The 26,617-nt window shown below is 46.7% G+C and overlaps 2 protein-coding genes across 5 annotated transcripts in view; one reads left to right on the top strand and one right to left on the bottom strand.

Annotated features, from left to right (window-relative positions):
• Positions 1–515: 515 nt before the first annotated feature.
• On the top strand, positions 516–19,182 carry hapln2 (hyaluronan and proteoglycan link protein 2). 4 transcript variants are annotated; one of them, XM_056285879.1, is made up of 6 exons: positions 516–700; positions 3,800–3,906; positions 5,483–5,839; positions 6,370–6,486; positions 9,010–9,192; positions 16,636–19,182. In XM_056285879.1, exons 2-6 carry the CDS (start codon positions 3,825–3,827, stop codon positions 16,911–16,913), a joined length of 1,017 nt encoding a protein of 338 aa, XP_056141854.1. In that variant the 5' UTR covers positions 516–700; positions 3,800–3,824; the 3' UTR covers positions 16,914–19,182. The 4 variants fall into 4 exon arrangements, with proteins under 4 accessions (XP_056141854.1, XP_056141855.1, XP_056141856.1 ...); XM_056285880.1 differs by having other exon boundaries at positions 516–838; XM_056285881.1 differs by having other exon boundaries at positions 516–859.
• Positions 19,183–25,832: 6,650 nt separating this feature from the next.
• bcan (brevican) overlaps positions 25,833–26,617 on the bottom strand; it is a 33,179-nt gene continuing 32,394 nt past the window's right edge. Inside the window, exon 16 of the mRNA XM_056287066.1 lies at positions 25,833–25,957. Within this exon, the coding sequence (XP_056143041.1) occupies positions 25,833–25,957 (125 nt within the window). The remainder of the gene's footprint in view (positions 25,958–26,617) is intronic.

The raw sequence follows: 26,617 nt of genomic DNA, 5'->3' as shown, positions 1-26,617 counted from the left end.
GTGAAAGAAAGAAACAAAAAAGAAAGAAAGAAAGAAAGAAAGAAAGAAAGAAAGAAAGAAAGAAAGAAAGAAAGAAAGAAAGAAAGAAAGAAAGAAAGAAAAAAGTATGGCATAGCGTCAGATAGTTGTAAACATCTGGAAAAAACAAGACAATCATCTTGTTTATGCACCGACAATCTGTCAGACAACCTGAAACACGTGACGAGAGAGAGAGAGAGAGAGAGAGAGAGAGAGAGAGAGAGAGAGAGAGAGAGAGAGAGAGAGAGAGAGAGAGAGAGAGAGAGAGAGAGAGAGAGAGAGAGAGAGAGAGAGAGAGAGAGAGAGAGAGAGAGGGAGGGAGAGAGGGAGAGAGATGGACTGGGCATGGCAGCTGAACACAGGGCAGAGGGAGGGAGAGAGGGAGGGAGGGAGAGAGAGAGGGAAGAGAGGATGAAGGGAGGTGGTGTGAGTAACAGACAGGACAGAGAGAGAGAGGGAGGGAGAGAGGGAGGGAGGGAGAGAGAGGGAAGAGAGGGAAGAGAGGATGAAGAGAGGTGGTGTGAGTAACAGACAGGACAGAGAGCCGTCACCTCGTCAGTGCTTCTCACGGCGAATCATTAAGGAACTTTCTCAGTAAAACGAATCATCGCAGCGTTCTCTAACTGGCCAGCAGATCATCAGCTGTCACCGGAAGGACGCCTCCATCTTCTCCACCGGACAGGTTTAACATGCTCTTCTTCTTCCTTCCCGTTCATCTTCATCATCCACCCTGCACCAAACAGCCGCTGCTGCTCTTCAGCCACCGCGTGGGCGTGGGGGCGGCAGGCCACAACTCGCGCACTTCAGAGCTGAGCTGAAAGTCAGTTCAGTGAATTTTCTGGTGATGGGCAGCCTATTCATTTATCCTAATTTTGTTTGAACATCCTGACTTTGAATGAATTCTGTGCATAACTCTAGTCTGCTGACTTCCGGTTTCGACCGCGGCAGTCATACCAGTTTCCGGTTTAATGCCGTACGCGATCCAGTGGCGCCCCCAGAAATTTTTCATGGGGGGGGGGCGGCCAAATGGGGCCACTGAAAATCTTGGGGTGGCACACCAAAACCAAAAGCCATGACCAAATTTGGGGAATTCTATGCTGCTGTTGTAGTGTACTGTATAGGCTAGTTGAAAGCTGTCAACATGAGAGTTAAGAAACATATACATTATTGATTTAAATGAACAGCGCCTGATGGAAGATATCAGATAGAAGCATATTCTGCATAATCAGAAGCATATTCTGCATATGCGACTCGTGGCTGGGGGGCCAGCGGGGGGGCCGTGGCCACCCCTGGCAACCCCTTGGGGGCGCCGCTGACGCTATCATCAATGGCATATTGTTCGCAATGCCTACAAGACCTACCACGGGTAAGTGTCAACGACATGTACAGAATTTTCGACGCACTTTCCCCTGCAACCACCAGCAAACGGGTGACAGGTTTCAAATTGCACATGTCAACTTACATCCACAGAACAACTCCTATTCCGGTGTGGGAAGATGGCGGCGCGAATTCACATTCGCAGCGGCCTCACCCAGTACCGGTGTGGGAAGATGGCCGCATGAATTCAGGTTTGCGGCGGCCTCACCCAGTACCGGTGTGGGAAGATGGCCACGAGAACCCACATTCGCAGCGGCCTCACCCAGTATTGTCGATGCAGGGTCTTTGTCCATGTCTTGTCTTCGTTTGTTGGCTGGGAGAGCTGGCACCGGATCGGCTGCGAGAGCTTGGTCTGCTGCGCTGTGGGCCCGGGGACCGCAGCCTTGCACGGAGCTGCGCCCGAGGAGGTGGCACTGAGGGCGGTCTGACGGGACGCGGAGGCGGAGGCGGGGCGGGCTAAGCTAACTGCGTTGACTGTGGTGTTTCTGATGTCGTCGTGTGGAGTGCGGGGAGGTGTGTCAAGGGTTCTGGCTGGGAGAGCCGGCGCTGGATCGGCTGGGAGGGCCTGGTCTGCTTCGTCTGGTTGCCCCAGGGACCACGGCCCCTGCCTGGAGCTGCGCCCGAGGAGGAAACACGGAGGGCGGTCTGACAGGGTGCGTAATCGGGGCAGGCTAGGCTAACTGCTAGCCCATGCAGACCGGCGGTTCCGAGTCATCCTGGCTGGCGTTTGTTCCCTTGGACGGTGATGTTTTGTTTTGTTTTGTTGGTTTGGATATATGCGTTCGTTTGAATCTGTGTGTTGCTGTAGTTGCTGTCTTTGTGTTGTGCTGCTGTGGGCTGGGGAAGCGGCATCTCGTCTCACTTCGTGTGCACAAGCTCATGAGGTGAAACGACTAATAAAGTGTTCCTGACTCCTGACAATTACAAGGGTGAGTAATTACCAACGCTACGAAGGAAAACAAGTTGACAGACATCAAGCCAGGCTGTAAACTAGGCTAGGATATAGACTATAGACTAGGATATAGAGGATATAGACTATAGAATATATCCTACAGGATATAGACTATAGCCTAGTCTATAGTCTATATCATAGTCTTTTTCCTGTAGGATATATTCTATAGTATATATCATATAGGATATAGACTAGGATATAGACTAAATAGGATATAGTCTATATCCTAGTCTATAGTCTATATCATAGTCTTTTTCCTGTAGGATATATTCTATAGTCTATGTCCTATAGGATATAGACTAGGATATAGACTAAATAGGATATAGTCTATATCCTAGTCTATAGTCTATATCATAGTCTTTTTCCTGTGGGATATATTCTATAGTCTATAGAATATATCCTACAGGATATAGACTCTAGACTAGGATATAGACTATATAGGATATAGACTAGGATATAGACTATAGACTAGGATACAGACTAGTCTTTTTCCTGTAGGATATATTCTATAGTAGAATATATCCTACAGGATATAGACTCTAGACTAGGATATAGACTATAGACTAGGATATAGAGGATATAGACTATAGAATATATCCTACAGGATATAGACTATAGCCTAGTCTATAGTCTATATCATAGTCTTTTTCCTGTAGGATATATTCTATAGTATATATCATATAGGATATAGACTAGGATATAGACTAAATAGGATATAGTCTATATCCTAGTCTATAGTCTATATCATAGTCTTTTTCCTGTAGGATATATTCTATAGTCTATGTCCTATAGGATATAGACTAGGATATAGACTGAATAGGATATAGTCTATATCCTAGTCTATAGTCTATATCATAGTCTTTTTCCTGTGAGATATATTCTATAGTCTATAGAATATATCCTACAGGATATAGACTCTAGACTAGGATATAGACTATATAGGATATAGACTAGGATATAGACTATAGACTAGGATACAGACTAGTCTTTTTCCTGTAGGATATATTCTATAGTAGAATATATCCTACAGGATATAGACTCTAGACTAGGATATAGACTATATAGGATATAGACTATAGGATATAGACTCTAGACTAGGATATAGACTATATAGGATATAGTCTATAAATGTCAGTACTGAGCCTATAGACTATATAGGATATAGTCTATAGGCTCAGTACTCACATTTATCCGTGGTAGAAGTTGTAGGCCAGTGAGATGGCACACGGCATTAAACCGGAAACTGGTATGACTGCCGCGGACTACAGTTGTGCCCGGAGTATATTGCCCGGATGTGGGGTACCGGGCTGTTTGTAAACCGTACGTCATAATAAAAGCTATAATGTCTTTTGCGTACACGCCTCTTACACTTTTGCATCGTAAATAGACTTCGTTAAAGTGCATCAGGTTACTTACAGACACGTCTGTCTTGTTGCTTTTCGTGACTTTTAGGAGCGGAAGTGTGACTGCCGCCATCATGAACGCTGCAGCTCTTCTTCTTCTGCTGACAGCGAGTTACTTCACCTGCTCCTCGTCTACATGCGCCCTCAGCAGAGCAGGTCGAGTCATTACAATAACAGGATTTGTCTGACGTGTGAATGAATGAATGAATCAGTGAATGAATCAATGAATGAATGATTTGATTTGTTCTTTACAGGGGAATGATCTCATGGGATTATTGCACTGGTACGCAGCATGTTCACCTGTTTTGACTGGCGGATGTTGAGGAGCAGCGCTCCTCAGAGTGGCTTACAGTCTGGGCCCCGGTATATTTCACAAGGGACATCGTGCTAAAAACCATTCATTCATTGGCTTTCTGTTATATTTAACAAATGACACATCTTCTACTTGCATCTACTTCTGTTGCTTTATTTATTCCTTCATTCGTGTTATTTCCTTGTGTCTGCTTTGCTTATACCTGTCTTTATCTGTCCTGCATGTATTCCTGTCTGTACAGACAACATTAATGTGCTGCAGCTGACAGCCTGATGTCATCATTAAGCGTGTGTGTGTGTGTGGGTGTGTGTGGGTGTGTGTGTGTGTGTGGGTGTGTGTGTGCCAAACACTAATTTCAATAAATTCCGTGCCATGTTTTTGGTTGGAGGCGAAGTAAGACGTGTTTCATACGATTGAAAATGTGCATTCTCGTGACTCTTGACGGCATGTTGTTAGGCCCAGTGTGCTCGGTCATGGATATTGTTCCCTGCTGAGGACAGAATCCATGTTTACTGCCATGGAATTCTTCTCTTAGCTCCATCCAATGGCTCCTCTAACAGTTCCTACTCTGACAGGATGGATGGGGGAGGTTGATCAGGAACAGGTGAACCTCGTCGTACCGTCGGGCAACCAACTCTTCCCTTTACAGCTCTCGTCATCCTCCTCCTGGCCTGCTTGATTCATGCAATGTCTACACTAGCTTAGTCCAATTCAGGGATGGGCAGCACAGAGACCCAGTGGTTAGCGCTGCCACCTCACAGCAAGAAGGTCCTGGGTTCGAACCCCAGGGAAGTCCAACCTTGGGGGTCATCCCAGGTTGTCCTCTGTGTGGAGTTTGCATGTTGTCCCCGTGTCTGCGGTGGGTTTTCTCCGGGTGCTCCGGTTTCCCCCACCACCAAAAAGACATGCATGTCAGGGTGAATACTCCTGTCTGTGCCCCTGAGCAAGGCAATGGAAAGAAGTGGAGTTGGTCCCCGGGTGCTGCAGCTGCCCCCTGCTCCTATACAATAGGATGGGTTAAATGCAGAGAAAGAAATTCCCCACGGGGATTAATAAAATATCTCAAAGTAAAAAAAATTACATCTTAGCCATGTGACCCAACCATCACAAGGCCAAAACTCACAATAGCTTTTAGACCAGTCATACATGATGTGCTGTTTGCATCACCCAAGATGCATGTCGTTGGACGGTGGAAACCATGAGTATCTAAAGGAAACCTATGTGAAGGTGCAAACACTCATGAACGGCCAGGGTCATAGCATGCCTCATGTCGCCATGAGCCATCAGTTCTGCCCTGCTACAGACTTATTTTAGCTAACCACTTCTGTTGCAGGAAACTTGGAATGTGGAATAATGGATTATAGAGTCTAACGTGGTTTCCTCCACAGTGACATAAGCTGAATACCTTTTGGTCCACAGGGCAAAAGGAGCTGAAATACCTGATCGAGCCGCTTGTATACGCTGAGGTCTCCGGCCGCAGGGGAGAGAACGTCACCCTTCCATGTATTCTCAGAACCAAACCAGCTCATTACAATGTCAAATGGACCAAACTGGAACCAGAACATGTGGGACCACAGAACATTGTCATTATATCAAACGGACACACCTCCAAACCCTATGGTCAAATTGGACCACGAGCTTCTCTTCGGCAGGCTCACCCCATGGACGCCTCGCTGCAGCTCCACCATCTTGAGCTGGAAGATGGAGGCAGGTATCGCTGTGAGCTGATCAACGGCATCGATGATGAAAACGTTGTTGTCCCTCTTAGGATTGAAGGTAACGTGAAGATATTGATTATCCGTTATACAATTGTTTGAAGCTTTGTGGTGTGCCTCCTACAACTGGGCTGTGGTCCGGCATCTGGGGTGGATCAGGGTATCTGGGGTGGATCAGGGTATCTGGGACGGATCAGGGCATCTGGGGCGGATCAGGACATCTGGGGCGGATCAGGACATCTGGGGCGGATCAGGGCATCTGGGACGGATCAGGGCATCTGGGACGGATCAGGGCATCTGGGGCAGATCAGGGCATCTGGGGCAGATCAGGGCATCAGAGAATTTCTACTGCAGGAATTATGCTAAATGTCATTAGAAACTGAACATTTTATTATAAAACTGTAGATTGACTTAATATATGTGAAGGACATGCCAATGCAGCCCGCCAGTATGAAGGAGTGGATTTACTGTGGGGTGGTGCAGGGAGAAACTAGGAAACCACAAGAGAAGGTTGGAATTACAGAGTAAGAAGAAACCGTTTTTATTGTAAGCATCTCAAATCAGCACTGACCAGGTACCGTTTACTTCCAGGGGTTGTGTTCCCATATCAGAGTAAAGATGGCCGCTACAAATTCACTTTCGAGGAGGCAAAGAAGGCCTGTGCTGAGCAGGACGGCATCTTAGCCACATTCAAACAGCTCTTCACAGGTAAGTATGTATGAATGTATGAATGTATGTATGAATGTATGTATGTATGTAAAGAGTTGGTCTGTTGTTCCACAGCCAGGACGGAATCTGCATTGTTCCTCCTGGATCCAAGGTTCCACCTCTTTACCCTTGCAGAAGTGCTGAGGGGGGCATGGGAGTTTGACCAGCCAGTCTACATGTGTTTTGTGGACTTGGGGAAGGCTTATGACCATGTACCCCGGGGCACTCTGTGGGGGGGGGGTACTGTGGGAGTATGGGGTACCGGGGCAGTTGCTGCAAGCCATCCGGTCCTTGTATAACCAAAGTGAGAGCTGTGTCAGCATTCTCAGCATAAAGTCAAACATGTTGTCGGTGGGTGTGGGACTCCACCAAGGTTGTCCCTTGTCTCCGGTTCTGTTTGTGGTATTCATGGACCGGATCTCAAGGCGCAGCCAAGGTGAGGAGTGTGTCCGTTTTGGGAACCTCAGAATTGCATCTTTGCTCTTCTCAGATGATGTGGTTTTGTTGGCTTCATCAGAACGTGACCTCCAGCACACTGGGGCGGTTTGCAGCCGAGTGTGAAATGGCCGGGATGAGAGTCAGCACCTCCAAGTCTGAGGCCATGGTTCTCTACTGGAAAATGGTGGATTGCTCCCTCTGGGTTGGGGATGAGCTGTTGCCTCAGGTGAAGGAGTTCAAGTATCTCAGGGGGTCTTGTTCACGAGTGAGGGTAGGATGGAGCAGGAGATTGACAGGTGGATTGGTGCAGCATCAGCAGTAATGTGGATGTTGTACCGGATCGTTGTGGTGAAGAAGGAGCTGAGGCGGAAGACAAAGCTCTCAGTTTACCAGTCAATCTTCATTCCAACCCTCACCTATGGTCATGAGCTTTGGGTAGTGACAGAAAGGGTGAGATTGTGGATACAAGCAGCTGAAATGAGTTTCCTCCGTAGGGTGTCTGGGCTCAGCCTTAGAGATAGGGTGAGGAGCTCGGACATCCGGAGGGAGCTCGGAGTAGAGCCGCTGCTCCTTCATGTCGAAAGGAGCCAGTTGAGGTGGTCCGGGCATCTGATCAGGATGCCTCCTGGGCTCCTTCCTTTGGAGGTTTACCGGGCACGGTCAACTGGGAGGAGACCCCGGGGTAGACCCAGAACTCACTGGAGGGACTACATGTCCAGTCTGGCCTGGGAACGCCTTGGGATCCCCTAGGAGGAGCTGGAGGGCGATGCTGGGGAGAGGGACGTCTGGAGTGTCCTACTTAGCTTGCTGCCACCGTGACCCCACCCCGGAGAAGCGGCTGAAGATGAATGAATGTGTGTGTGTGTGTGTGTGTGTGTGTGTGTGTGTGTGTGTGTATGTATGTATGTATATATATATATATACACTACCGTTCAAAAGTTTGGGATCACCCAAACAATTTCGTGTTTTCCATGAAAAGTCACACTTATTCACCACCATATGTTGTGAAATGAATAGAAAATAGAGTCAAGACATTGACAAGGTTAGAAATAATGATTTGTATTTGAAATAAGATTTTTTTTACATCAAACTTTGCTTTCGTCAAAGAATCCTCCATTTGCAGCAATTACAGCATTGCAGACCTTTGGCATTCTAGCTGTTAATTTGTTGAGGTAATCTGGAGAAATTGCACCCCACGCTTCCAGAAGCAGCTCCCACAAGTTGGATTGGTTGGATGGGCACTTCTTTGAGCAGATTGAGTTTCTGGAGCATCACATTTGTGGGGTCAATTAAACGCTCAAAATGGCCAGAAAAAGAGAACTTTCATCTGAAACTCGACAGTCTATTCTTGTTCTTAGAAATGAAGGCTATTCCATGCGAGAAATTGCTAAGAAATTGAAGATTTCCTACACCGGTGTGTACTACTCCCTTCAGAGGACAGCACAAACAGGCTCTAACAGGTACTATTTAATGAAGATGCCAGTTGGGGACCTGTGAGGCGTCTGTTTCTCAAACTAGAGACTCTAATGTACTTATCTTCTTGCTCAGTTGTGCAACGCGGCCTCCCACTTCTTTTTCTACTCTGGTTAGAGCCTGTTTGTGCTGCAAAGGTCTGCAATGCTGTAATTGCTGCAAATGGAGGATTCTTTGACGAAAGCAAAGTTTGATGTAAAAAAAATCTTATTTCAAATACAAATCATTATTTCTAACCTTGTCAATGTCTTGACTCTATTTTCTATTCATTTCACAACATATGGTGGTGAATAAGTGTGACTTTTCATGGAAAACACAAAATTGTTTGGGTGATCCCAAACTTTTGAACGGTAGTGTATATATATTTTATGTCATTGTATATATAAAAATATAAATCATGGCAAATTCCTCTCTCAGTATCTGTGAGAGCACATTCATATAATTCAGAATATTGTATCGCCACACAGAAGTGTGTTAATCCATGAGACAAGATTAATCTGTTGTTGCTTTCTGCTGTTAATCTGTCACTTAACCAAGACTAAACGACAGATTATTTCCCAGGTTTGTAAAGATTCATGTAGTTATTGGTGTGCTGTGTGTGTGTTGCTGCAGCCTGGACCGAGGGGCTGGACTGGTGCAACGCAGGCTGGCTGGGTGATGGGACGGTCCGTTATCCCGTCATCGTTCCACGGGCCCCGTGTGGAGGAGAGCTCGCGCCGGGCATCCGCAGCTACGGACTGAGAGACAAAACTCACCACCGCTTTGACGCCTTCTGCTTCACTTCAGTGACATCTGGTGAATGCTTAAACAGCCAATCACACGTCATTCTGCAGCTGACCTGACCTCTGCAGCTGACCTCTCTGCAGCTGACCTGACCTCTGCAGTTGACCTCTCTGCAGCTGACCTCTGCAGCTGACCTGACCTCTGCAGCTGACCTCTGCAGCTGACCTGACCTCTGCAGCTGACCTCTCTGCAGCTGACCTGACCTCTGCACCTGACCTCTCTGCAGCTGACCTGACCTCTGCAGCTGACCTCTCTCTGCAGCTGACCTCTCTCTGCAGCTGACCTGACCTCTGCAGCTGACCTCTCTCTGCAGCTGACCTCTCTGCAGCTGACCTCTCTCTGCAGCTGACCTCTCTCTGCAGCTGACCTGACCTCTGCAGCTGACCTCTCTCTGCAGCTGACCTGACCTCTGCAGCTGACCTCTCTCTGCAGCTGACCTCTGCAGCTTACCTTTCTCTGCAGCTGACCTGACCTCTGCAGCATCAACACAACCTCAACCCTTAGATTCAAATTACACTGGCATTAAACCCACGTCCTGAAACAAACAAACAAACACGTTAAAGAGGTGCAGTACTGACATGTTTGTCAGTACGTAACTGGTCATTTCCACGGTCATCTGGCCATACCGGTGATACTTGATAGCAGCCTCACCATGTGTGTGGTTTATTCATTATTGTGCCGTGTGTGAGGTGCAGACATGTGTGAAACACCGTGTTGCCCTGACAACACACGTCACACTCCCTCCCAGGCGTGGTTTGAAACCCTGTCCTGGCGTTCGTCCCACAACAGGTCGGCGTGTAGAGCGTCTCTGTGAAAGGCCAGAGTGGTTTGTAGGAAGGATGTTGTAGTAACTTGCGTGACACGCGTACTTTATCATAAGAAAGTTTTACTTAACTGGATGGGACCAACACATAGCCGGACTGCAGTGCACTGCCCGTCCACGAGCACTGACAGGGCACATACACAACAGACTGACGGACACAACTCCTTTACTATCTGTGTGACTTCCTAAAAGGGAACAGGGACCCCATAAAAGAATAACCATGAAACTAATCCTGTTTAACTCATTATGACACTTACAACAGATGTTTCTTCATGGGCTGCAGACACATCCTGTCTCTCCATCACCGTCTGTCGCTGGCATCATACATCATATTTGTGGGACATAATCTGTCGCAATACTCTGAACGCGTTTTTCATCAGTTGTTGACCAATACCAATATGCTGGTCGATATGTAGTGCAGCAGTCTCCCCAGTCAGTGTTTATGTCGGGGGAGTAACTTCCAGAATCTAAGCAGCGGGTGTTATAATGACTGATGGATAGGACTAACTAAGCAGGACAGGCTGGACAGGCTGGCTCTACTCCCAGTTAAAACTAGTTAAAAACTAGATCAGATCAGCAGTGTCCCAGGAGAGGCTAGACAGGCTGGCTCTACTCCCAGTTAAAACTAGTTAAAAACTAGATCAGATCAGCAGTGTCCCAGGAGAGGCTGGACAGCCTGGCTCTACTCCCAGTTAAAACTAGTTAAAAACTAGATCAGATCAGCAGTGCCCCAGGAGAGGCTGGACAGGCTGGCTCTACTCCCAGTTAAAACTAGTTAAAAACTAAATCAGATCAGCAGTGCCCCAGGAGAGGCTGGACAGGCTGGCTCTACTCCCAGTTAAAACTAGTTAAAAACTAGATCAGATCAGCAGTGCCCCAGGAGAGGCTAGACAGGCTGGCTCTACTCCCAGTTAAAACTAGTTAAAAACTAGATCAGATCAGCAGTGTCCCAGGAGAGGCTGGACAGCCTGGCTCTACTCCCAGTTAAAACTAGTTAAAAACTAGATCAGATCAGCAGTGCCCCAGGAGAGGCTGGACAGCCTGGCTCTACTCCCAGTTAAAACTAGTTAAAAACTAGATCAGATCAGCAGTGCCCCAGGAGAGGCTGGACAGGCTGGCTCTACTCCCAGTTAAAACTAGTTAAAAACTAGATCAGATCAGCAGTGCCCCAGGAGAGGCTGGACAGGCTGGCTCTACTCCCAGTTAAAACTAGTTAAAAACTAGATCAGATCAGCAGTGTCCCAGGAGAGGCTGGACAGGCTGGCTCTACTCCCAGTTAAAACTAGTTAAAAACTAGATCAGATCAGCAGTGCCCCAGGAGAGGCTGGACAGGCTGGCTCTACTCCCAGTTAAAACTAGTTAAAAACTAGATCAGATCAGCAGTGCCCCAGGAGAGGCTGGACAGGCTGGCTCTACTCCCAGTTAAAACTAGTTAAAAACTAGATCAGATCAGCAGTGCCCCAGGAGAGGTTGGACAGGCTGGCTTTACTCTCAGTTAAAACTAGTTAAAAACTAGATCAGATCAGCAGTGTCCCAGGAGAGGCTGGACAGGCTGGCGCTACTCCCAGTTAAAACTAGTTAAAAACTAGATCAGATCAGCAGTGCCCCAGGAGAGGCTGGACAGGCTGGCTCTACTCCCAGTTAAAACTAGTTAAAAACTAGATCAGATCAGCAGTGTCCCAGGAGAGGCTGGACAGGCTGGTGCTACTCCCAGTTAAAACTAGTTAAAAACTAGATCAGATCAGCAGTGCCCCAGGAGAGGCTGGACAGGCTGGCTCTACTCCCAGTTAAAACTAGTTAAAAACTAGATCAGATCAGCAGTGTCCCAGGAGAGGCTGGACAGGCTGGTGCTACTCCCAGTTAAAACTAGTTAAAAACTAGATCAGATCAGCAGTGTCCCAGGAGAGGCTGGACAGGCTGGCTCTACTCCCAGTTAAAACTAGTTAAAAACTAGATCAGATCAGCAGTGCCCCAGGAGAGGCTGGACAGGCTGGCTCCACTCCCAGTTAAAACTAGTTAAAAACTAGATCAGATCAGCAGTGCCCCAGGAGAGGCTGGACAGCCTGGCTCTACTCCCAGTTAAAACTAGTTAAAAACTAGATCAGATCAGCAGTGCCCCAGGAGAGGCTGGACAGGCTGGCTCTACTCCCAGTTAAAACTAGTTAAAAACTAGATCAGATCAGCAGTGCCCCAGGAGAGGCTGGACAGGCTGGCTCTACTCCCAGTTAAAACTAGTTAAAAACTAGATCAGATCAGCAGTGTCCCAGGAGAGGCTGGACAGGCTGGCTCTACTCCCAGTTAAAACTAGTTAAAAACTAGATCAGATCAGCAGTGCCCCAGGAGAGGCTGGACAGGCTGGCTCTACTCCCAGTTAAAACTAGTTAAAAACTAGATCAGATCAGCAGTGCCCCAGGAGAGGCTGGACAGGCTGGCTCTACTCCCAGTTAAAATTAGTTAAAAACTAGATCAGATCAGCAGTGCCCCAGGAGAGGTTGGACAGGCTGGCTCTACTCTCAGTTAAAACTAGTTAAAAACTAGATCAGATCAGCAGTGTCCCAGGAGAGGCTGGACAGGCTGGTGCTACTCCCAGTTAAAACTAGTTAAAAACTAGATCAGATCAGCAGTGCCCCAGGAGAGGCTGGACAGGCTGGCTCTACTCCCAGTTAAAACTAGTTAAAAACTAGATCAGATCAGCAGTGTCCCAGGAGAGGCTGGACAGGCTGGTGCTACTCCCAGTTAAAACTAGTTAAAAACTAGATCAGATCAGCAGTGTCCCAGGAGAGGCTGGACAGGCTGGTGCTACTCCCAGTTAAAACTAGTTAAAAACTAGCTACTACTCTCAAATGAAAGCCGATCAGCAGAACAACTGGACTCTAAAGATCTAATCATTGTCCTGACAGTGGGCATTTACTGTGGAATAAACACCATGGGTGTCAGCATCAGTACCCTAAGATGCACCAAAGTCTGACGTGGTACTGTACCTTTTTCAGTCACTGCAAGATAGTGAAGTTAGGTTAAGTCAGGTTAAATCAGATTCATGTACTCTGATTATAAATAATATACAGTATGCTAGAACTCACACAAGTGATGCATGAGAGACAAAAGAGGAAAGGGGCCCACAGAGACTGCTTATGTGTAGGGCCCAGAATTTAGTGCAACACCCCTGGGTGTTGTAGAGCAGTAGGCGTGGATGAGCACAATAAAATGTGTTGTTAAGAAACGCTGAAAACAAGTTCATCTGTGGGAAGCCACTTGGCCGTCCAACTCATCATCACAAGACAGAATAAAAAACAGAGACTGGACTGCTGGACACGACACCTACATACACTGTCAGATCCAGTTTTTAAAATGTCAACAACGACAACCACGACCACAACATTAATAATAATGATAATGTATGAATGAATGGTGATGACTGATGTGGAACATGTGAACAAGCAGGATATAACACACAGATAATCCGTTGCCAATAATGTGAGGTGATCAACAAATCCACACATCAAATTCAGTGAACACATCTCATATACATCAGGTTATGTGTTACATGTTGGAGAAGCAATAGGAGGAAGTGTGCTCTTATTTTGTCCTGCCCCTTCTCACCTACTCTGAAGGTAATTCAGCTACTATACAGTACACACTGAGCTGTTTCTAGGTGGGAAAAGGCAGTTCTTGTGATTTGATCGACGTGGTGTTCAAAGGAGAGGTTGCTGTCGAAAATGATTCTGAGGTTGCAGATGTGTGGGGAGGGAGAGGGTGCAATAATTCATGGTGAGACAGAAGTTATGAGTGGTTTTGGTAAGAGATTTGGGAGTGATGATGATCATATCAGATGTATCCCTGTTTAGTTTGAGGAATTTGGCTTGCAGCCATGTTTTAATTTCAGTGAGGCAGTTGGTCAGACAGAAGTAAGTTGTAGTGGTGATGGATTTTGTGGAGATGTAGAGCTGGACATCATCAGCGTAGCAGTGGAAGTGGAGACCATGACGATGTATGACGTTACTAAGTGGGGAGCATATAAAGGCTGAACAGGAGAGGACCAAACACTGAACCCTGGGGGACGCCTTGGGACAGAGGCGCGGTTAAGTAGGTGTAGTTTTTGATGCTGATGAACTGTTGTCTGTTTGTGAGATATGGCTTTAGCCAGGAGAGGGCAGTACTGGTGATGTTGAGGGAGGATTCAAGACGGGAGAGAATGGTGTGGTTGGTGATGTCAAAAGCTGCAGTGAGGTCGAGGAGGATGAGAATGGTGTGGTGGCCAGAGTCTGTGGAGAGGAGGAGGTCATTGGTGACTTACTTTAAGGAGGGCTGTTTCTGTGCTGTGCTGTGAGTGGAAACCAGATTGAAATATACTGCTCAAAAAAATAAAGGGAACACCTAAAAACACAATATAGACCTCGATGAATGAAATATTTCAGCTGAAAATCTTTATTTATTAGACAGAGGAATGTGTTTAGAGCAAAATAACCTAAGAATGATCAATGGAAATCAAAATCATTAGCCCATTAAGGTCTGGATTCAGAATCATACTCAAAATCAAAGTGGAAAATGAGAACATAGGCTGATCCAACTTCTGTGGAAATTCTTCAAGACGATTAAAAATGAGGCTCACTAGTGTGTGTGGCCTCCACGTGCCTGTATGCACTCCCTACAACGTCTGGGCATGCTCCTGATGAGACGACGGATGGTCTCCTGAGGGATCTCCTCCCAGACCTGGATCAGGGCATCGGTCAACTCCTGGACAGTCTGTGGTGCGACATCGCGTTGGCGGATGGTACGAGACATGATGTCCCAGAGGTGCTCGATTGGATTCAGGTCTGGGGAACGTGCAGGCCAGTCCATAGCATCAATGCCCTCGACATACAGGAACTGCTGACACACTCTGGCCACATGAGGATGAGCATTGTCATGCATGAGCAGGAACCCAGGGCCCACTGCACCAGCATATGGTCTGACAATGGGTCTGAGGATCTCATCCCGGTACCTAATGGCAGTCATGGTACCTCTGGCTAGCACGTAGAGGTCTGTGCGGCCCTCCAAGGATATGCCTCCCCAGACCATCACTGACCCACCGCCAAACCGGTCATGCTGGAGGATGTTGCAGGCAGCAGAACGTTCTCCACAGCGTCTCCAGACTCTCTCACGTCTGTCACATGTGTTCAGTGTGAACCTGCTCTCATCTGTGAAGAGCACAGGGCGCCAATGGCGAATCTGCCAACCAAGATGTTCTCTGGCAAAGGTCAATCGGGCTGCACGGTGTTGGGCTGTGAGCACAGGCCCCAATTGTGGACGTCGGGCCCTCATACCATCCTCATGCATTCTGTTTCTCACTGTTTGAGCAGAAACCTGCACATTAGTGGCCTGTTGAAGGTCGTTTTGTAGGGCTCCGGCAGTGCTCCTCCTGTTCCTCCTTGCACAAAGGACCAGATAGCGGTCCTGCTGCGGGGTTGTTGTCCTCCTGCGGCCCCCTCGACGTCTCCTGGTGTACTGGCCTGTCTCCTGGTACCTCCTCCATGCTCTGGACACTGTGCTGGGAGACACATCAAATCTTCTTGCCACAGCACGCATTGATGTGCCATCCTGGATGAGCTGCACTACCTGAGCAACTTCTGTAGGTTGCAGATACCGCCTCATGCCACCTCTAGTGGTGAGGGCACTAGCAAAATGAAAAACTAACCAAAGATCGGCCAGAAAAGATGAGGACAGGCAAATGGTCTGTGGCCACCACCTGCAAATCCATTCCTTTTATAGGGTTGTCTTGCAAATTGTCTAATTTCCACCTGGTGGAAATTAGGCAATTTACCAACAAGTGAAATTGATTCACAAATCAGTGTTGCTTCCTAACTGGACAGGTTGATATCTCAAAAGTGTGATTGACTTGGAGCTACATTGCATTGCTTATGTGTTCCCTTTATTTTTTTGAGCAGTGTAGTTTGAACAAGTCGTTGGTGATGAGGTGAGCTCTGCAGTGGGAGGCGACAACACGTTCCAGTATTTTTGACAGAAAGGGGAGATTGGAGATGGGCTGGAAGTTGCTTATGATATCAGGGTTGAGACCAGGTTTTTTGAGGATGAGATGACAGCAGCCGGTTTAAGTGTACGTGGGGTTGAGCCAGAGCGGAAGGAGGAGTTAATGATTTCTGTGATGAGTGAGGAAATCGCTGGGAGACGGTCCTTAACAAGATCGGATGGGATGGCATTCAGGAGACAAATGGAGCTTCTCATTCCTACCATAAGGTTAGACAGCTCCATTGGGGACACAGGAGAGAAATTGACAGGGGCTGAGTGGTAAAGGGGAGGAGGTGGAGAGGGAGGTGGAGGTGGAGAGGGAGGTGGAGGTGGTCAGGTTGCTGTAGATGGTGTCAATTTTAGTCTGGAAAAATGAAAGGAGTGTTATAAAATGTTCTCTTTTGTGAACCAAATGCTTTATATCCTTCAAGAAAGTGACCTAACTTCTTCTCCGTGTTCTTTTGTATTTTAAAAGTAGACCCTGTCATGAGGTGGATTTCCCCTTTTGAATAAAACCGTTTCCAGTAGATCTGCGGTCACCTCAACAAACCGCAAATGCTTTGTAATGGTTGACTGGATGTGTTTCCTTATTCATCTTATTGAATGCTTTTCTTATTCATCCACAGGGTCCGTGTTATACATCAGAGGGCCATTCTCTTATGGCCAGGCAGTGCAGGCATGTAAAAATAAAATGGCTGACTTGGCCTTGGTAGGCCAGCTTTATTCAGCCTGGCATTTCCGGAACTATGACCAGTGTGATGGCGGATGGCTGAAAGATGGCAGCGTGCGGTTTCCCATCTCCACACCCAGGAAACGCTGCGGAGGACTGCTTGAGCCAGGAATACGCTCCTTCGGGTTTCCTAAAAATAACCAGAGTCTTTACGGAGCCTTTTGCTATAGGTAGACCAACTCACTTTTGAAATAGAGCTGCAAGCAGGGATTCTAGGGTTCAAGTCAACACAGACCATGAGAAGTTGTAAGCTTCAATAGCTTAATTAAAAATATCCCCCCAATTTGGTGATGTTTAGATAAACTGTCACTGATTTATGGCCAAATTTGTGCCAGGCCCATGCATGTTTTTGAGCTGGTGGCGCCCCCTATTGAGCGATTTCAAAATAGTTTTGCACACGTGGTTCAACATTGTTCTGGAACATATCCTGTAAGTTTCGTAATGACTGGACAGATGATATCTGGATTATAGTCTGATTTGTGTTATGCCATTCCAATTTTTCGCATCTGTAGCGCCCCCTATTGGTCAGTTTGAACGAAAATTTCAGGGTATGTTTCAGGTACTTATGTGGACACATTCTGCACGTTGTGTGAGGATTGGCCCGACGGTTGTTGACTCTGGTCTATTTATGTGCTGAGCCACACCCTTTTGAAGTTCATTGGTCAATATCTTGAAAAATACACAAGATATCAACAAGCTTTACACGCATGTTTATAAGCTTGGTCCAGTAATAATCCACAGAAAATATGGCAGCAATCAGACCTACAATTTGGGAGGAGATGTCAAAAATGTGTTTTTCAGAAAGACTCAAAATGGCGGAAAATCTAGTCAACTTTAGTGGTCCTTCAGGCAGATTTGCAGCGCGAGGCTAGATGGATGTCTGTACCAAGTTCCGTGGAAATCGGACTTTAGGCGTCGGAGTTATGACTTCAAAGTTAAAAATTTTGACCTTTAATTATAGCGCCCTCATCAGGCTGTTTGGGGTCATAGTTCGTTGGCAGCAGTTGCACACAACCTCCAATCAATGGGAAAAATCTCATGTCTCTACCATTCACCATCTCATGGGAATTTGCACAAACATTTCTGAATAATAATAATAATAATAATAAATGTTCATTCCAACACTTTTATTTGGGACAATACAAATTCCTTTGACCTTTTCACTGAAGAAATATGAAATTAACAACACATGCTGACAGTTCTGGCCTTTTTTCCTGTCTTTTGAAAGTGTTGGCTGTCTTGAGCAACGTGGCCCTTGTACGAGGAGAATGTATTCTGAATGTCACAGAGGAATCTACCTTCTTCACCTCAAATGGCTGTTTTACACGTTGTTTTAATACTCGGGCCGAGCCGGGAGAAATGTCATATCCCCAAAAGACAAAAGACTTGGGATGGACATTCCCAAAATCCCAAGCAGCAAGCCTGTCGTGGCATCGTGTCCATAAGACTGACTGGGTTTCGGTTTTGATCCTCCCAGAAACCTTCATCGCCTCCATAAACGCCAACCTCTTCAACACGGGGTATTTACGACGGTCCTATATTAGATGAGCTCAGGCCATCTACTGGACACCAAACCGGATGTTTCTGTCGACAACCCACTGAGAAATGAAGTGCTGAGCTGTACGGTCAGGCTTATCGTGTCTCCGCTAACATTAGATACTACTAGAGTAGACATTGTTGGATAATAACACTAGACGTGTGGATGTGACCTACAAGAAACCAGCCGGCCAGCCTGTTCCAGGGTAAAGACTCTTTAACCAGACAGACGCTGGTTAAACGTGATGGATGAAGGGAGTTTCTTCCCCACGCTGGATGTTCCATATGGTGAATACATCACAGGATATGGATTATGGGCCTACATCAGCGGTGGGCAGTCTTACCCACAAGGGGCCGGTGTGGCTGAAGGTTTTTGTTCCAGCCAGGCAGTTACACACCTGTGTCTCCTCATCAAGTTCCTCAGCAAAGACTCTACTGGTTGATTAGTGGGATCAGGTGTTTAACTGCTTGGTTGGAGCAAAAACCTTCACCTTCACTGGCCCTTTCTGGATAAGACTGCCCACCCCTGGCCTACATGAGCAATCGCGTCATGGTTCTAAACCTCTGCATTACTTTTTGCTAATTTCGTCATAATCTCAAAGTAAAATGGTGTCCAGTGTGAGGGAAGTATGACAGGTGGAGTCCTGCGTTGTGTTGCTGCAGCCAGCGGCCGGTGGATTGTGACGCGTTCAAAGCTGCGTTTGTGAGATGGAGCAACGCGGCTGGAGATGAAACCATCCTCCATGTCCGTAACAAAAATGTCACAGGTTAAAGAAAGTTAACAAGACATTAACCCCTTACCCAACACTGTAAATTACCCAGTTTAAGAGCCTCTGTTGCATGTACAGCAAGTAACATGTCCATGACACTGCTGGTTTAAATAAAGGTGCGGAAGTCTGTGATTGCATCAAGGTTTGTTTGACTGTAAAAACCAGCACCGCGTTCTTCTTCGTCCCGTCAGCACACTCACCCAATAAATTACGTGAACAGTCTGTAAATGTATGTTTGGGGGGGAAATGACTTGGAACTCTTAAACTGAAACATTCAAACTGTTTGTTAGTCTGTGAAGACCAACACATCGATGGACAGTACACACTCACAACAGAATCTTCTTTTTTCACAATCATCTCAGTTGTTATTGTAGCGAATTCAGGGGCAGCAGGGAACCGCCGCAGCCGGGACGCGAACCCGGGTCTCCCGCACCACGGGCGACTACGTTAACCAGTCGACTAAAGGATCAGACCTGTTAGCCAAGGGCTAGCGAGCCTAGTCATCCGTGGTCATTACAGTATTAAGATGACAGTAAAGAGCATCAACTTTAAGAAAGCTGTCTCCAACATTTTATTCAGGCTGTTTCCCTACAATTTCATTACCGTTTAGCTAACTTTTGCTCTATTTTAGCCTGTACGCAAAGACAATCTTCGTGATAGTCAAGTTGACTATCTGTTTATGGCTTCAAGCCATAAACAGTCAATCTAAACTCCTGACGGGGCGCCCCGGTGGCTCACCTGGTAGAGGGCTACCACATCAGGCTGAGTCCTTACCACAGCAGCCTGGGTTCAAATGCGCCCCGGGCCTTTTGCTGCATGTCATCCCCTCTCTCTCCCCTGTCTTTCCTGTCTCTCTACTGTCATTGTCTAATAAAGGCAGAAAAGGCCAAAACAAATAAATAAATAAATAAACCCCTGACCATGAATTTGATGATTCACCGCATAAAGACCGTTGCCTGAATACAGCAATATATGAGATTAATTTAGCAAAACATGTACTGGAATGTATAGAAATTGTACATATGTCAGTATTAGTGTCCCTGTCACTGCTCCTGTTCTTAATCAGATTAATCAAGTTTAAATGTCATCTGAAATGTCTGCTGAGCCAAAACAAACAGAAACACCACAAAGAAAACTTGATCAGCGTCATCACCTGGAGCTACATCTATTGCATTCTGACTAGGACTACGCTTTCAAGACGCTAACTAATTCAACTGTATCTATACGCAATTCTGTCAGTTCTGTATCTACTCCTGCTGTTTTACTCAGCCATTATGGAGTCCATCATAACATCTTCTATTACAGTATTACAGTATTATAGTATGGTATGGTGGCACGGACAATCAAGCACGGAAAAAACTGCAGCAGATTGCCAACAAGGCATCCAAAATCATAGGCAACCCACTCCCCTCAGTTGAATCTCTACATACTCACTGGGCTGTAAAGCGAGCAAAGATAATCTCTGACCCCTCACATCCTGATCATTGCCTCTTCCAGCTCCATCCCCCAGGGAGGCGCTACACTGTCCACTAAGACTAAACACTTCACAAACAGTTTTTTCCCCTAGCTATCAGGACTCTGAATTCCTCCCTATAGTCCCTCCTCACACACCACTCCCAGACAGCATCCGGATGTGGGCCACTTCAGGCAAAGATGTGGCACTGGTGGTCTTCTTCTGGTCCTGACAAAATGGATGTGAGCCTGAAGTGGCCCACATGTATAACAGCAAATATGGCCCAAATAGGCCAAATCACATGTGGGCCTTTTTTGGCAAAGATGCGGTGCTCTGGGCAACATGTGATCTGGATGTGACCCTGCAGTGCCCAGTGTGGTAAATAGTAAATATGGCCCAAATATCACAAAACAAATATGGGCCACTTTTGGCAAATATATGGCAAATGCGGCATTGCTATGGCTTGGTTCTGGCCCAGATCTGGCAAACAGGAGCGGACCACCCAAGTGCCACCATTCCACGTGGTATGTGGGCTGGATGAAAGTGTGGGGTGTGGGACGGGTCCGGGCCACAGCAGTTTTGCTCTCTGGGCTGGCATGCATACTACCATTCCCCTAATTGTTGTGTGTAATATGTTTGTTTCTGCTATTGTGTGACTGTGTTGTTGGTGATAATGTGCAGTGTCTGCTGTTGTCCATGGATGTATTGTGCTGGAGTTTAACATGCTGTACCAAAAACAAATAATAACAACAACAATAATAATAATTACATTTATACAGCCCTTTTCTAGACACCCAAAGTGCTTCACAGGGGGTAACTCACCTCAACCACCACCAATGTGTAGCACCACCTGGGTGATGCACGGCAGCCATTTTGCACCAGAACGCTCACCCCACGTCAGCTTGAGGTGGAGAGGGAGGACTCATTGAGCCGGCTACATGGGGGATGATTAGGTGGCCAGATGGAGAGAGCCAGGGTGGGAATGTTGCCATGTCACCGGGGAACCCCCTACTCGTTGTGATAAGTGCCATGGGGTCTTTAATGACCACAGTGAGTCAGGACCTTGGTTTAACGTATCATCCGAAGGACGTGTGTCCCCGTCACTGTACTGGGGTTTGATTTTTGTTGTTTTTATTAGGACCAGCGGGAAGACTGCCCCCTACTGGCCCACCAGCACCACTTCCAGCAGCAACTCAGTTTTTCCCCGGGAGGTCTCCCATCCAAGTACTAGCCAAGCCCACACCTGCTTAGCTTCCGTCATTTGGCAGAGCCAGGGTGCATGTTGGTACGGCTGCCTGCATTCCACCAGCCTTGGTCATGTGGCCAATAAAACAGCCTAACCTAATCTTAAGGTGTACAAAGTTCAAACAGTTTTAGTCATGTTTCACACAACACAAAAAATATGCAACACGGATAAACCACAGACTACAATACAAAATTACATTTATTCGCCATTTCTTCATTAAATCCACTTTTAAACCATATTGTTACTACATTCATATTAATCATGTGTTACATTAGCTTGACAATTAACATTACCTGCATGGTTACTGTCGCTGGGTACATTACAGTATTTCTTTCTAAACTAGAAAAGGTTTCAGTTGATAAACTACTGTTATGTCTTGATGCATGCTCAACAATCCAGGCAAGGAAACCACAGAAGGTTGAATCAGTTCATCTGGACACAAGGTTTAGGAGAGAAACGTTTCATCATCATCTACGTGACCTCTTCAGTCTCACCTGACAGCAGGTGTCCCCACGCGTATAAACAATACAGTGGCATCACGACCGTTTTTGAGGCTGCATCTACAGACCTGGACGAACTTACTGACACTGTGACCTCTTACATCAGCTTTTGTGAGGACATGTGTGCCCACCAAACCTTCTGCACCTTTAACAACAATAAGCCCTGGTTCACAGCAAAACTCAGGCAGCTTCGTCAGGCCAAAGAGGAAGCCTACAGAGGTGGAGATAAGATCCGGTACAACCAAGTCAGAAATGCACTCACAAAGGAGATCAGAGTGGCAAAAATGTGCTACTCTGAACAGTTGGAAAACAGGTTTCCTGCCAATGACCCAGCACCAGTCTGGAGCGGTTTGAAAGACACGACCAACTACAGGAGACCACCCACCAAACTGCAGGGAAGCATCAACTGGCTGACGACCTAAATGGGTTTTACTGCAGGTTTGATAAGCAAACTTCCACACCTCTCACCCTCTCTGGCCACAACACACAACCAACTGCACTCCCTGCTAGCCGAGTGGCAGGGAGTGACTCAGCCCATCCCCACCAAACCCCCACCCACACTCAGGATCTGTGCTGAGGAAGTGTGCCAACTCTTCCAGAGCCAGAAGACCAGGGAGGCACCGGGCCCGGATGGTGTGTCACCCTCCTGTCTTAAAGGCTGTGTTGACCAGCTGGCCCCATTTTCACACTGATCTTCAACAGATCACTGGAGCTGTGTGAAGTCCCCCCCTGCCTCAAGAGCTCCACTATCATCCCATTCCCCAAGAAACCCTGTATCACAGGATTAAATGACTAAAGGCCCATTGCCATAACGTCTGTGGTCATGAAATCCTTCGTGAAACTGGTGTTGGCTCACCCGAAGGAAATCACCCCCCTGCTCGACCCCTTGCAGTTTGCCTACCGAGCAAACAGGTCAGTGGAGGATGCAGTCAACATGGGATTGCACTACATCTTCCAACACCTCGACTCCTCAGGGACACACGCAAGGGTGCTGTTTGTGGACTTCAAATCAGCGTTCAACACCATCATCCCAGATATCCTCCACTCCAAACTCACCCAGCTCACTGTACCAGCCCCCATCTGCCAGTGGATTAAAAACTTCCTGACACAGGAGGCAGCTGGTGAGGCTGGAGAAAATCATATCCAGCACCTGGAAAATCAGCACTGGCGCCCCCCAGGGATGTGTGCTCTCCCCTCTACGCTTCTGTCGCTACACAAATGGCTGCACCTCAGGTGACCCATCTGTTAAACTGCTGAAGTTTAAGGATGACAAAACCATCACTGGCCTTATCCGGGGATGGTGACGAGTCTGCATATAGACAGGAGGTTGATCAGCTGGCCCTCTGATGTGGCCATAACAACCTGGAACTGAACATGCTCAAAACAGTGGAGATGAAAGTGGACTTCAGGTGGAGCCCCCCCATCATACTCAACAGCACGGTATCTATGGTGAAAACCTACAGATTTCTGGCTTCCACAATCTTCCAGGACCTCAGGTGGGCCTCCAACATAGACACTATCATCAAAAAGGCCCAGCAGAGGATGTATCGTCTTGATGCTCAATAATCCTGGTAAGAAAATCAAAGAAGGTTAATCAGTTCATCTGGACACACCTTTATTAACAGAAACGTTTCATCATCATCTAAGTGACCTCTTCAGTCTCATCTGACTGCAGGTGCCCTCACCCTTATAAACAATACAGTGCCTAACGACCGAAACCACCGACCAGTTTCATATGCAAATATGGGTGTGACCACTAACTAGAGTCACAATGGTCATGTGTACTAATCACAGAGGATTAGGGAATGTTGGCAATCACAGCATTGTAAAATGGCGAGAGATGTATAACGACCGAACTGGTCGCTGGTTTGGGTGGTTATGCCACTGTATTGTTTATAAGGGTGGGGACACCTGCAGTCACTGTATTGTTTATAAGGGTGGGGATACCTGCAATCACTGTATTGTTTATAAGGGTGGGGACACCTGCAGTCAGGTGAGACTGAAGAGGTCACTTAGATGATGATGAAACGTTTCTGTCAATAAAGGTTGTGTCCATGTGACCTGATTCACCTTTCCGTGATACTGCTACACAACTAGCAACCAGATATTAACTAGTTTTCCTTTTACACTACGTCAGTTATCTTAGTTACAGTAGACTTTCAGAAGAGGGCATATCAGCTTGACTATCTGGGTATGACTCTTGGTTTACTTTGCAGAAATAGCGTCTCAATAGGATGTAATATCAAGAGACAAAACCTTGTGAGCGACAACCAGCATTTACACCCAGGAAAGAGTCCAATAATCACATATTACCCAAGATGCATTTCCAACGTAAATGTGACTTCTTGATTTTATCCAGATATAATCCAGATTAAAGACGCATGTGAAGGCCAGACTGTAATGTGTTATCAGTGTTAACACGGCTGAATAAGAAGCAGGGGGTGTGTAGAAATGGACACTGGCTTATACGTATGCAGATGAGGGGAGCTGAGGGGTGTTGGAGAGTGTATTGCAATAGTCTAGATGTTCATACAAATCCCTACAAAAGTAAAAAAAAGCCATGTATTACTGTAGGCATGAGTGGGAGCGTGGCTTCACTGACTACCAGTCAGACTAGCTGAAGCTGAGAATTCACACTTGTGTCACACTTTACCCATCGTAAGACATTATGACAAAGAGGCCTACGGCATTTGCAGTTCATGGATGGAGTCGGCTGGTAGCCTGTGCACGAGGAAGTCCATTACAAAGTGAGATATCTTATATTGAAAATATGGACGCCCTTACCTTCACTGCATTCGAAATGGTCAATATTTTGAAAGTAGAATCGTTTGTGTTTTTAAAATCAATGATGATGAAATTCTAACAATCACCTCGAAACAGAAATACAGCATGTTAGAGAGATTCTGCAGATCCACACCCATTTTAACAGCTGACTTCATGCTTCTGCATTCATTACTGTGTCAACATTACCAAACCAGGAAGATCCAGACTGTGTCAGTATTCTATTTTATGCTGCACTAACACTACGAGCAGTTCCCACGAGTCTGGACAGATGTAGGAGGTTGGGTGTTACTAAATATGCCAAATCAAACTGCACAAGCTGCGATTCTGCCATGACAAACCATGTGAGCCTCACAGACACATGACCACCTCTGATGGAATGCTACTATCTTCCTGTTTTATTGAGCTGCTGGTCTTGTTGGTTTTCCCAGGTCTTGTTTGAACTAGCTACAGTGAACACGGGGTATACTGATAATCTGGAATATCTTTTTTCTAATCTTGCACTTCCTCAAGGCTATCTAAAGATCTGTTGGCAGCTCTGCCAGACATTTTTCATTTCTCATCAGCTGTTAAAAAAATTCCCAAAACACTTCAGGTATTTTCTGTGACCGTTCAGAGGTTGGAAACTGACATGATCTAATCCATCACGTTTCCAGGTTTTCCAGGACTAAAGGGACTCTGGCTTCCGCGCTCTAAGAAAAAAAAAAAGGTCTCTCACGGCTGAAGAGTCTCTGGAGAAGCAGGAAAAGTGAGGAAAAGAAGTTAAGCACTGATGTTTTCTTCTTCACCTCAGGGTATGATTTTATTTTAGAAAGTCCATTTAATGTCCCAGAACTGTGGGGCAGCTTTGTCAGTGGTTTTGTCTGTGGCCTGCATGACCTCCTCATGCTGAGAAGGAGGCGTCGTCACCTGCTCCTCCTCCACTGGACGGGCTGAAACCAGACAAGCACACAAGGAGAGCAACACACAATGGAAAACTGTCCATATGGTGTGTCTTATGAAGAATAAGTATATTATAGTCCAGAAATCACTGTGGGACTGCTAACTGTGAACACTCTTACAACTGGATTTGCTGAGAGGTTAAAGCTGGGCTGTGGTAGTATGACCAGGGACATCACAGATCTGATTTAACATGTCCAACCTCAAACATCCATCCATTATCCAAACCGCTTATCCTGCTCAGGGTCGCAGGGATGCTGGAGCCTATCCCAGCAGTCACTGGGCAGCAGGTGGGGAGACACCCTGGACAGGCCGACAGGCCAACACAGGGCCCCACCACCACACACACACACATTCATGCCTAGGGACAATTTCGTACGGCCGGTTCACCTGACCTACATGTCTTTGGACTGTGGGAGGAAACCGGAGCCCGCGGAGGAAACCCACACAGACACGGGGAGAACATGCAAACTCCACACAGAGGACGACCCAGGACGACCCCCAAGGTTGGACTACCCCGGGCCTCGAACCCAGGACCTTCTTGCTGTGAGGCGACCATACTAACCACTGCGCCACCATGCTGCCCCCAACTTCAAACAACACCTCTAAAACAAGAAGGTCATTAAAGTATACCGCTTACGCAGTTTGACACA

The sequence above is a fragment of the Lampris incognitus genome, chromosome 9 (genome assembly GCF_029633865.1).
Source record: "Lampris incognitus isolate fLamInc1 chromosome 9, fLamInc1.hap2, whole genome shotgun sequence".
Classification (NCBI taxonomy): domain Eukaryota; kingdom Metazoa; phylum Chordata; class Actinopteri; order Lampriformes; family Lampridae; genus Lampris; species Lampris incognitus.
Note: the sequence above shows the minus strand (reverse complement) of the source record. Positions and strands in the feature narration are given on the sequence as shown.

Coding starts and splice junctions, on each gene's coding strand:
- hapln2 (XM_056285879.1), top strand. CDS start 3,825: ATGAACGCTGCAGCTCTTCTTCTTCTGCTGACAGCGAGTTACTTCACC. Junction 3,907..5,482: donor ATGCGCCCTCAGCAGAGCAG/GTCGAGTCATTA, acceptor TTTGGTCCACAG/GGCAAAAGGAGCTGAAATAC. Junction 9,193..16,635: donor CTTCACTTCAGTGACATCTG/GTGAATGCTTAA, acceptor ATTCATCCACAG/GGTCCGTGTTATACATCAGA.